Source organism: Lathyrus oleraceus, chromosome 4 (genome assembly GCF_024323335.1).
Source record: "Lathyrus oleraceus cultivar Zhongwan6 chromosome 4, CAAS_Psat_ZW6_1.0, whole genome shotgun sequence".
NCBI classification, from domain to species: Eukaryota; Viridiplantae; Streptophyta; class Magnoliopsida; order Fabales; family Fabaceae; genus Lathyrus; species Lathyrus oleraceus.
This window is the reverse complement of record NC_066582.1, coordinates 197,276,401-197,288,523: the sequence shown is the minus strand read 5'-3', so window position 1 is coordinate 197,288,523 and position 12,123 is coordinate 197,276,401. Positions and strand designations below refer to the sequence as shown.

At 36.9% G+C, this 12,123-nt stretch overlaps 2 protein-coding genes across 4 annotated transcripts; one reads left to right on the top strand and one right to left on the bottom strand.

The window, feature by feature from the left end:
- Positions 1-242: 242 nt before the first annotated feature.
- LOC127074498 (extra-large guanine nucleotide-binding protein 1) lies at positions 243-6,639 on the top strand. 3 transcript variants are annotated; one of them, XM_051015829.1, is made up of 8 exons: positions 243-1,613; positions 2,227-2,364; positions 2,481-2,585; positions 2,667-2,852; positions 3,463-3,637; positions 3,906-4,147; positions 4,632-4,795; positions 5,801-6,639. In XM_051015829.1, exons 1-8 carry the CDS (start codon positions 261-263, stop codon positions 6,387-6,389), a joined length of 2,952 nt encoding a protein of 983 aa, XP_050871786.1. In that variant the 5' UTR covers positions 243-260; the 3' UTR covers positions 6,390-6,639. The 3 variants fall into 3 exon arrangements, with proteins under 3 accessions (XP_050871786.1, XP_050871788.1, XP_050871787.1); XM_051015831.1 differs by lacking the exon at positions 243-1,613 and adding an exon at positions 1,952-1,970; XM_051015830.1 differs by lacking the exon at positions 243-1,613 and adding an exon at positions 1,988-2,006.
- A 1,350-nt stretch (positions 6,640-7,989) lies between these two features.
- On the bottom strand, positions 7,990-12,017 carry LOC127074496 (uncharacterized). Its single transcript, XM_051015828.1, has 2 exons — positions 11,371-12,017; positions 7,990-11,250 (listed from the first exon to the last, which is right to left on the bottom strand). Exon 2 carries the CDS (start codon positions 11,170-11,172, stop codon positions 8,371-8,373), a length of 2,802 nt encoding a protein of 933 aa, XP_050871785.1. The 5' UTR covers positions 11,173-11,250; positions 11,371-12,017; the 3' UTR covers positions 7,990-8,370.
- Between the last annotated feature and the right edge of the window lie 106 nt (positions 12,018-12,123).

Sequence of the window (12,123 nt, the reverse complement as noted above, 5' to 3'; positions counted from 1 at the left end):
ATGCATAATAAAGTAATACTAAAATTCAAAAACTAAACACCACTTATGAATCTCAAGTATATATCTAACAATATCGTCTGTATTCAAACTCTAATAATAATATCTATTTATATTTATATATCAACGTTAACTATTTAAACAAAAATGTTATAGTAGTTATTGCCCACAATGTAAAAGTTCTGAAACCAGGTTGGCAGGCAAACCATTGATAACCTTCATGCATAGCCCGTGGGGATGGCATTCTGCCTTTATGATCATCCATGCGTCACATCCTTCCTTCCTTCCTTCTCTCTCAAACGTTAATGTCGTGGTCCTTACTGCTACTGTCCTTAGTTTGTCACCGTATACACACCCATTGCAACCCAAAAATGAATATACCAATTTCACTGCCCAAAAGCACAGTCACTAATTTGTCTCCTTCTCTGACCCTACATAACATAACCCCATACACACAACACAAAAACAATAACAAAACATTCCCAGTACAATTCACACATATTGCTACTTGCTCCTTTATTTCCATCCCTCTCATTTTCCTTACTTTCAAATTTGAACATAAAATAATATCTATCACCTTTCTTCTTACTCTTAAAATCACTTTTCTTTTTCTTTACAACAAAAATAGAAACACAAATAACTCTTCACCTTTATTTTCAAATTTCAATTTCCTCATTTTGGTACCAACCTTCAACTACACTTTCACTTTTTCATGCTTTTGTTTTTCAATTTCAATTCCGCCACAAATTAACACTACCATGACCGCCGCCCAAGGAATGCAGTTAACCAGACCTCCGCCGCTCGATGATCATCCCGTCGACGGAATTCCAGTTTCAGAGGTTCCTTCCTCCGACATTCCGTCATTACCGACGGTTGCATTTGACCGGAGTAACTGTTCAGGTAGAACAACAGTCTCTCCGACATCAGTGATCGCATTCGAAGATGAGAGCAACGGTGTTTCCGAGTCATCGTGCGAATTGAGTACCAAACATTCGCGCGAGTCTTCAATCATGAGAAATTCAAACGGTGAAAAAGAGAGTTTGGATTGGTGTTCAGCGTTGAGTTCAGATTACGCATCGTCTCGTGTTTCTTTCTCGAAAAACAACAACGAACCTATTTCAACATCCAACGTGGATTCTGATTCTGAAAACGATGACTGCAAACCGGGAGAGCCGGTTAAGAGAGACTCCATTAGGAAAGGGAAGAAAGGTTCGTGTTACCGGTGTTTCAAAGGTAGCAGGTTAACGGAGAAAGAAGTTTGTCTTGTTTGTGATGCTAAGTATTGTGGGAATTGTGTGCTTAGAGCTATGGGATCAATGCCAGAAGGAAGAAAATGCGTTGGTTGCATCGGGTATCCGATTAACGAGTCGAAAAGGGGTAGTTTGGGAAGATGTTCTCGGTTGCTTAAACGATTGCTTAATCGGTTGGAGGTTAGACAGGTAATGAAGGCTGAAAGATTTTGTGAAGTGAATCAGCTTCCTCCTAATTGTGTTTGTGTTAATGGAAATCCTCTTTCATTTGAGGAACTAGTTACACTGCAAAACTGTTCTAACCCTCCTAAGAAGTTAAAGCCTGGGAACTATTGGTATGATAAAGTATCTGGTTTTTGGGGGAAGGTAGCTACCTCTCTTTCTTTATCTTTGTTTACTTAATAATTTTCTCTATGCATTAATATTTAGCGTCGGTTAGAAGTAACTTATTTGCCGGTTAGAAGTAACTTATTTGCGCTTATCTGCTAGCTTAAACACGTGTGAAACGGTACGACAAAATTTATGAAAACAACTTATGACATGTCTGTTAGCTTTTTTCAGCTATGCACTACAGGATAACTTTTAAAAACAACTTGTTACTGATTATATCAAAACAAATTGACTATATTATAGAAATAGTTTATATATAATAGCTTACCTATGTAATATATTCACACAAAAAAACACTTCCATGCAATGTAACAAAGACACTTCAAATTGAAGGTGCGTTTGGTGTCCACACATGTCATTGTCCGGAATGTATGGTTATTATTTAATTACTGTATTGTCTCAAATTATTACCCGTGTATGGTGTGTGAATCTGTTTATTTTTTTATATGTTGGTGTGTGTATGCATTGGTGCTTTATAGCTTATGTGATAAGTGCTTATACTAATAGTGCTTAATTAAGTTGTTAATCAAAACTTATTTGTCTTGTTGTTTGAAATTGAGTTTTACATGACGTGTTGTGTGTTTTTTAGGAAGGACAGAAGCCTTGCAGTATTATTAGTCCTCATCTGAATGTTGGAGGACCCATCAAACAGGATGCTAGCAATGGAAATACTCAGGTTTTCATCAATGGTCGAGAAATAACAAAAGTAGAACTTCGAATGTTGCAGGTTGTAAATTCAATTCATGCAAGTACTAATAGAAAATTATAGGCTTTGTCTTAATCGTTTATGTTCTTTTGCTTTCAAACAAAAAATGATATTGAAAAGATGTTTTGGTTGGGCAGTTGGCGGGAGTTCAGTGTGCTGGTAACCCACATTTTTGGGTCAATGAAGATGGTTCATACCAAGAAGAGGGACAAAAAAATACCAGAGGGTATATATGGGGAAAGGTAACATTTCTTTTGAAAACTTTTCTCTTGTTTTACTATTTTTAATTTTGCAATATTACACACTCTTGTTTTACTTGATAGGCTGGAACGAAGCTTGTATGTGCGTTCCTTTCCCTGCCAGTTCCTTCTAGATATTCAACTTCATGTGGGTTTCTATCCTCCAATGTAGTTGCTAGGACGGTTCCTGATTACACCGATCATGGAGTAGTTCACAAGCTCCTCTTAGTTGGTTATAGTGGTTCTGGGACAAGCACTATTTTTAAGCAGGTATTTTTTATTTAGTAATAATTGGGTTTCCTATTTCTCTCTGCTTTTTGTTTTATGCTTGAAACTTTCTTTTAGTCAGGAAAAATTCCTTTGGACAATATATGTTCAAAAGCTTACTTTCATTAAAATTATAATTTTTAAGTCAATTAAACAAGCTAACATGGAAAAAGCTTCTATGAGTATTCAGTCATAAGGAGTATGATCTTGTCGGTCATAATAATATGCATTTATGTGGATACACAATCATGTGTATTATAATTCTTGGGTTGGATGAACATTCATGTTAGGCTTCTGTAACTGGCTTGATAGTTGAACATATTACATGATTATATGCAGTTACACGGGCAACTGAAGAAGCTTTGTTGACTTCAAACTATTGAGCTGCTTTTGAGCTATTTAAAACTTATAAATGTGCTATGATACATGACCTGACTTGTGAAATTGGAAAATTCTCAAATAAATTTTAAACCTCCATTCCCATCCTCTGGGGAAAAAATTGACTGTTGCTGTCGATAACTAGCTATGTTGTGCTCTTCTATGTCAGCATGCCTGTTGTTGCTTAAAGATAGAGAGATCAACATATTTATCAAGTTGTAAATACTTTTGTCAGGCCAAGATTCTTTACAAAAGCACCCCCTTCTCAGAAAAAGAACGTGGAAATATAAAGTTGACCATTCAGACCAATGTCTATGCCTATCTTGGCATACTTCTTGAGGGCCGTGAGCGTTTTGAAGAAGAAAGTTTGGGGAATTTAAAGAAAAATCAATCTTTACTTTATACTACAGGTTTGAGTTTAATGTTTTCCCTCCTTTTCATCCCTACCAAAATATGTTCATTTTTATTGAATTTTGACTCATTAGCTCATTAGCGAAGCTTTCTTTCTTTTTAAAACATTACATATGTGATATGTGGCTTAGTAAGCTTCAACTATACCATTTGTTTGTTGTTCTAATGGTTTTATTATTTTGAGTAATATTTTTTCAGACTTCAAATATTTGACATGCATTTTATCAAAAGCAAAATGTTCATAAGCTAGTACCATTTTGGGTATAGGAACCAGTCCGAAACATGGCAACAAGACAGTTTATTCCATTGGCACAAGACTGAAAGCATTCTCTGATTGGTTACTGAAAACAATGGTTTCGGGCAAGCTTGATGCTATCTTTCCAGCCGCTACTCGTGAATATACTCCATTGATTGAGGAGTTATGGAATGATTCAGCCATTAAGGCCACCTATGAAAGAAGAAACGAAATCGAAATGCTACCCAGTGTTGCTAGTTATTTCTTAGAGCGGGTACAGGATCATTCTTTTATTGAGTTTACTTTTTATCATTATTTTAAACTTTTTGACTCAACTACATATGACCTTTGAACTGAGAGATAACATATTTATTTGTCATTCCCTTGCATATAGAAGAAAATGTAAGTAGAAGGGTGTGTGTGGTTACTTACGGGTGGAAAAATTAAGGAATATATCGGTGCTGAATTCTGTAGCTTTCAAAGATAACAGGATTCTTAATTGATGAGTATAATTAAATTTTTATTTTATTATAGGTATGAAATACAGTGTAGGAACAATTGTGTCAAACATTATACACTTCACGCTACCTTGTTGTATGCTTCTTTTGAGCATTAAGCTTCATTAGGATTATTTGTGCAAGTATTTGTACAATGTTTGTGCCTTTATTTACTTTCATAGTTCTTTTCTATTTGTTATCTCGTGAAGAAAATTGCTAGGTCAGTGGCTTTGAGAATCTAACATGTTAATTGTTGTTTAGGCTATTCAGATACTAAGGACTGATTATGAACCCTCGGATATAGATATCCTTTATGCTGAAGGAGTTACTTCATCCAATGGGCTGGCAAGTGTAGAGTTTTCATTTCCTCAATCAGCTCCTGTAGAAGCTGGCGATACTGATGATCTTCATGATTCTTTGGCTAGGTAAGAAAAAATATTTGGGCCTTCTTATATATCAGAAATATTCTGGATAGCTCTGCCCCTGTGGTCCAATTGCTGTATATTATATTAGCTCTTGTGAAACAGAAAAACTTAAGATAATGGCAAAGGTGGTAACTTGTAAGGAAAATTTAAGACATGAATGGTGCCAACTCTAGAAACTAAGACATGGTGTCTAGTAACAAGGCATGTCCATCTCTTCTCATGTCTAACAAATAAACACCTCTAAGCAGTCCCATGAGCATAACTCCACAGACAAGCCAAGAAAGTCATCATATACCAAATTTTATCGTGAGATGACGAAAGTGTCCTTGAAAATTCTAGTATTCCTTTCCAACCGAAGACACTAGAGAACAGCTAAGATAGCACTACGACAGAGCTACCCCCGAGCTTTTAAGCGTTTCTATGATATCCCAAACCTCTAAAGTTAATAAGGAGAAATTGATTGAAGTTCCTAGAGATGATCCAATTCTCATAGAAAATTATTTTGTAGCTCAGGTTTAATGTGTTCTTGTGCTTGAAGACATAGTGGAAATTCCTTCCATTGAAGCGCATGGAATTGAAATACACAAATTCTTGTGATCTGTATAGATAACTCTTTTTACCTAAGAAAATGTTTCAATTGAGATAGATGCCTTTCCTTAACTAGCTTTAGTTTTTGCATCAGTTGATGCTTTAAATTCATTTTTGCAGTCACCAAATGTTATCACAGTGCAATTTGAGTCAGGTTTACCATATAAAGTTTACCTGTGTTTCATTTATTTATTTTCAATTATTGGAATATTTATTTCCAAAAGTAAATCACAATTATGTCAGAACAATATGGCAATGTTGCTGATTTTCACAAGCTTGAGTCAAATGAGAAAATTTTGTGCTTAGAAACCATGCCTGTGTTTAAATACATTTTTTTTGGGAGGAGGGGTGATCCTTAGAAAAGCGGCTATAAACTGTTTCTGATCTGTAGCTCTGATCTCTTTGGTTGATTCACAGGTATGAGCTAATTACAATACATGCAAGAGGGCTAGGAGATAATTGCAAGTGGCTAGAAATGTTTGAGGACGTTGGATTGGTCATCTTCTGTGTTTCCTTGAGCGACTATAATCAGTTTTCTACTGACGGAAACAGTTGTCTCACAAACAAGATGATATTGAGCAGGAAACTTTTCGAAACCATTGTTACTCATCCAACTTTTGAGCAAATGGACTTCCTGTTGTTATTAAACAAAATGGACGAGTTTGAGGAGAAAATAGAACACATTCCACTGACTCAGTGTGACTGGTTCTCTGATTTTCATCCAATAATTAGCCATAATCGCCCTGGCAGCAACAACAACATTAACAATAATCCGTCCCTAAGTCAGCTTGCTTCCCATTACATAGCAGTTAAGTTTAAGAGGCTTTATTCATCTCTTACAGGGCAAAACTTGTATGTGTCCTTGGTGAAGGGGCTGGAACCTGATAGTGTTGACGCATCACTTAAATATGGAAAGGAGATTTTAAAGTGGAACGAGGAGAAACCAAACTTTAGCTTAAGTGATGACTCGATGCACAGCATCGAGGCAAGTTCGTTCTCTCATTAACTGTTAGTTAAAGTTAAAGCTAGTGTTGTAAACTTGTAAGTCATCCTTGTGACGTCGATTCTCTTCATGTACATATATGCCAACTAGGAGTAGAAACACGCAAGCACATACCTTCAATTGGCTATCGAGTTCTAATATGCCCTTGACATTGTTTGGTGGCACATCTTGTGCCAGAGAGATGAAGGTGTTCTGTTCAAATCCATTTTTTCACACTAATATAATATATAGATGCTTATATATTGCTGTGTCAGCTAGGCCTTCAGCTTGTATAGGTTGCAAATAGACTTTTCTCTAAATCACATTATCTCTACGTGTGCGATTGTAGAAATTAATTTTCTGAAATAACTAAAAGCTATATCAACTTGAAATTAATTTTCTGAAATAACTAAAAACTATATCAACTTGAGATAAGCATTTCTTACTACATAATAATTGTAACCATTTTTTACTTCTAATAAATCCATCTTCTCTATTTCTCTATTTTCTAGCTTGAAACTTATTTGTGTATAATTGAATATCACCATTTAAAGAGGAAGCACGGTCATTGAATGGCCGAGGGTACCCTGTATTTTCTTTTTGTGTGGGGCTTCAACCAATGAAAGGACAAAGACATTGATAACGGAAAAAGAAAGAAAAAAGAAAAAGAAGAAAATATATATACCTCTCGGTCATTCAATGACTGAGCTCATTCTTTGCTGAATCTCGTTTTATATCATTGACCAATGAATAAACGAGTGTATTTAGAAAATGGGACAGTTGAGTAATTTTTTTAAAATTTAGGATATTTTAGAATTTGATTTTAAAAAAAGAGACATCGAGGTTAATAACTCTGAGATTGGCTTTCTAATAAATGCATAGCACTACTTCATTCGTCTATGTTTTTAAAAAACATGTTTTTGAAGAAATATTTCTATTAAAGATTATATCAAATGCATGATGGTTCCACGAAAGCATGACCACATTCGTGATCTCCAAATGATGGATGTGTGCATGTGACCAAAGTAATTGTTCAATAAATTGCAATTGCAATTGCAATATTATTTCTGATTGGCGTTTCAGTGCATGCTCAATTCTCACTCAAAAGCTGACATTTTGTTTCTCTACATTGGCAAAGCATAGCTCAGCCTCAGTGATTAGTCAACAGCTGGATGTACAAAACATTATAAAATCTCCTACAATCAAAAGGAGTAGTTCCTTAGTGAAACAAAACGTAGTGGGGGTGGCCCAACAATGATTGTTACCCTTTTATAAAAAAATATATATAATTCGCTTAAAATAAAGTGCTTATTCGTGGGGATAGCACTAGCTTCCCCTGCCTTCCTTCAGTGCTGTGTAGGGTAGCACATATTATTGATTACTCAATTAATAATTGATTTCTATGTTCATTATTAATAACAATTTACTCAATATTTACATGCAAGGTCCTGCAGTGATTATACTCTACGAGTTTAACTAGCAGGAATAAAATAAACAAATAAAGACAAACCCAATTATTTCATTCAGAATCAGATTCTGGTATCATTTCAGTCAAATTTCTCATGTTTAATTTTAGTTGATGTATTATTTACTACGGAACAAATTTCAGTCAACAAAGAAAGCATCCACCACATAATGTATCATCATCAACTATGGCGTGAAAATGAACACTACCTTTTTACAAAAGTTGGAAATCCTTTTTCTATGCATAAGTAGAACTTCTCCCCATACAATATTAATTCAAATTACACCATGACTTCCCAATATTGTAACAAATATCCAAAGCCAACTCTACAAGCAGCTCAAAAACAGAAGAGGAAAATTTAAAAAATATAAATAATTTAAGCGACAAGAAACATAAACTAACAAATCAACCCCTGTATATTCCAGCAGCATACAAAATTACCACCAATTCAGTCTTCCTGCGGCCTTTAGAAACATCTCACAAATAATATTTCATGTTCAGTTTCCAAAATTGAATAAAATCGCCTACCACTTTGCCATCTCATGTCTCAAAGTCTTCTTGAACAGTAGGAAGACCCCCTTCTATGATAAAACTCGGGTTAAGAAACTTTGCCACAAAAGCCCATAATTTATATACATCCTCAAAATTAGTCAGAAATCCCAATGAAGCCGTGACAACTTCAAGCCTTACATAGCTGCCTTTTCCATCACGCCGGCCACTCTCCATGGGCTTGCAAAGCGCCGTGTCTTCAAGATTCAGAGCTACACGCTGATGTCTTGAGTTATCGAGAATCTTTATATGGCTGAGAATACCAATACCGAGAGAGATTCCTTCTTTTTCAGCCAGCTTTTGAACAATCTCAGGATTGATTAGCCCCCTACTTCTGTCCCTGAGGTTGAAAGCAACAGCTGCACCTCTTTCATATTTTATTTTTGGGCCATAGATATGAACAAGGTTTACTTTTTCATCCCCATTAGAAACGGGTAACTTTAGTTGCAGTAGTGAAGTGACGAGCCAGTTAATCAAAAACCGAAGTCTAAGCGTAGTTTTATTGAGACCAAGCATATCGACATGATCAATATTTCGACATACAATCTCGGTGTCCCTTCTGCCCCAATCTTGCCCATCACCATATTCTCCGTCACTACTGACCTCTTCATCATCTAAACTAGTTGCAGATATGTCCCCTATCTCCAAGCTCTCTCTTACATGCTCTTTACGATTGTCTTCCATGCTAAATGACACTCTTCTTCCTCTGCCATTGTGTTCGTCATCTTCCAAGCCAATTAGCCTACTACCATCAAATCGATTCCCTTCTCTCCGACCCAACAACCTAAACTCACCTTCAGTTTCCCGTCTTATAGCACTCTCTTTTATCTCAGAGCATATTTCAGAGGCAGAGCCATTCTCCAAGCTTCGATGCCGAGCAAGAGATGTTGAATTATTGAGCCAAGATCCTCCCATATCATGAGTTCCATTCTGAACTGCTTCACTGGTTCCAGGTTCTTCCATTATCTCACTAACATGTGGACGATCTGACCCATTTCCATTTATTGAATAATGATGAACTTCTTCAACATACTCTTCTTCAGGGACCTCTTTGACACGGTCTAGTTCTTGTGACATTAGGACAGCAGCATCAAATGATAGAACACGGTGATCATCATGAGAAGCTAGATGAACCTCTCTGTCATCATACATAGGACTTGGTTTTGGAGAATGTTGTTTCTGGTTCTTTCTCCCATTAAACCAGAAAGATGGTAGGGGAGAAGCTATCTTCTGTTTATTCGATTGACCTGCATTGTCTGACCCCAATGGACTTTGACCCAAGTCAATCCAAAATGAGTTGTCAGACGACTCATCCTCACTGAAGACGGGGCTCTTTATCACTTCTCCAACAGATATACTCTCCGTCTCTTCAAATATAGTGCTCGTTCCATCTCTTTCAGAACTGTCATGATCCATTTCAGTCTCAAATACATCTCTGACTTGTGCAGACGTGTATGCACCAGAGAAGGCAGGCAACTGTGATCCTTGGCGAGGTTCAAAAGTCTTATCACAAGCCCGATTGACTTCATTGTCTTCAGTCCCAGCCAATCTATCCAAACCATCTACAGAATCACTCAAATACACTGGAAACTCGGGGGTAATCTTCACCATTCCGGACCCGGTACTCCCAGACTGATTTTGAAGGCTTGCCATCACAGATTTTTTTATCAGAAGACAACCAAAACCTGTGGGATCATACCCAAATACCCTGTAAAATGATGTAATTATGAAATCTGGCCTGAAAAGTGACAAGCCAAGCGAATCCATGTCTTTGGGGCCCAATGACCCAGCATCAAGCAAGACATGCCAGTTGTTCTGCTGTGCCAAGGCCATCCACTGGTACGAATACTTAGCCCCGGTTACTCTAGACTGAACTGGGAACACAAAAAGACCAGTAGCTGAATCCTTCTTCCTCTTTTTCTTACTAGAAATCTGTTTTCTCAAATCAGTAGAGCAGAGTTTGAGAGTTGGCCATTTAAACCATGCACTGTGCACTTTGGCGCCTTTACTCCTAGCACACTGAGCCATCCAGTTAACAGACTGACTGTCATGGTCGAACATAGTCAACAATTTTTTGTTCGTTTGGAAAGGGTATGATTCGGCGAGCAATTTAAAAGCTGACCCTCTGCTAACAGTAAAAACAAGACCATATTCACTCTCGGGGATATTTAGATAGTCCATAATTCTGGCCTTTATATCATGCTCAACAGTTCCTTTCTCAGCACCGCCATACAGTGCATGGTTACTCAAATTTGCAGTTATCTCAGACAAACTAAATGTACAAGATTCCCAATAGTGAATAGTCTGAATAAACGAGAATAGACCGAACCCACAATAATCAAGGCATACCTTGGGCGGCAGATGAGAATATTCCTCAGACCTCAATTGATCAACTTTCTCCGAGGACATATACTTGGGATACATAGTGAGAAACATGGAAAATGCTTCTTGAAGGCTGAGAATTTCTTCCTCAGAATCAAATGTGCGTTCAGCTGCAAGGGCAGTAGCACGAAGGAACTCGCGCTGAGCATTCAGCCTGGCCAGCGATCTAGATCTCCCAAGGCTCTCATCCTGGTTCCCAGCAGTATCAGGTTCCATGTCTTGTGATTTGGCAAGTAATCCATCTTCTGAAGCTTCTTCAAGAGCTTCCCTCAGCTTGTTTTCTTGTAGCTTCCGGAGCATTGACGGGTTTCTTTTTATATCAGCCATGGATTCAGCTTTCTTCTTCCTGCTCTTCTTGTCCAAGATCAGAGAAGCACAATGAGAAATGGGCTTCCACAGTGAGAGATGCATTATAGCTTCCTCTTGTACTCACACAAAGCAATCAGAAACTTCAAACAGCACACAAACAAAAGGGATTACCCCATCAATCTGCAACAATTAAGCAGCAAACAAGAAGGTTCACCCAAAAGCAAAAAGAAGCTATAATAATATAATGAATCTTGAATCTTTCAAGACAACAAAAAACAGAATAAAAGACAAATGACTCACCTCAACACTCGAAAACCAACAAGGGGAAACAAAAAGCTTAAATTTGTTTTCCCCAGCACACAGAATAGGTTTTCAACCCCTAATTTCAATGAGAGAGAAAGTCAAACCCTAGAGCCCAGATCCCAAAATCTCCAAACCAACTCAAAGCTCCATGAAACTCAACCAAAACAAGAAAAACAAATACTTTATGAGAAATGAGTTTGAAGAAGAATCAAACAACACTAAAAGAAACCCCAAACCTCAATCAGAACCATCAAAAGAGAAAGAAAGAAAAAACCTCCTCTCTCTATTCTCAACGTAACACACAAACACTCTCTCTCTAGTTCGCTGAAGCATAATTAAAGCAACGAACCCCACATGAAATTCTCTTTTAATAGGAGAGAAGTAAGAATTGTATTTTGGGTGTACGATTTTGTTGTCAAATTTAAAATCCAAAGAAAAAGAAGAAGAAAGAAAAGGAGAGAAAAAGAAAAAGGAGAAAAAATTCAATTGAGAATAAACCCTATTCTACTACTCCAAAACCTCTTCAGCCACAATCTGAAGAGAAAGAGAAAAAAAAAACACGATCCTCGATTAACAATCTAGGAAGAAGGGACATTGACTATGAGAAAAACCAAATTTGTTTGTGTTATTAAAATAAAATCGAGTTGTGATTTTCTCACAATTTTTAAGAATTTTTGTTTCATTGTCCATGTTTTAATGGTGGGACCCATAAGATGACGTCATTAGTTAAAGTCAAATAATAAGCTAGGT

Coding starts and splice junctions, on each gene's coding strand:
- LOC127074498 (XM_051015829.1), top strand. CDS start 261: ATGCGTCACATCCTTCCTTCCTTCCTTCTCTCTCAAACGTTAATGTCG. Junction 2,586..2,666: donor GAGGGTATATATGGGGAAAG/GTAACATTTCTT, acceptor TTTACTTGATAG/GCTGGAACGAAGCTTGTATG. Junction 4,796..5,800: donor CTTCATGATTCTTTGGCTAG/GTAAGAAAAAAT, acceptor GTTGATTCACAG/GTATGAGCTAATTACAATAC.
- LOC127074496 (XM_051015828.1), bottom strand. CDS start 11,172: ATGCATCTCTCACTGTGGAAGCCCATTTCTCATTGTGCTTCTCTGATC.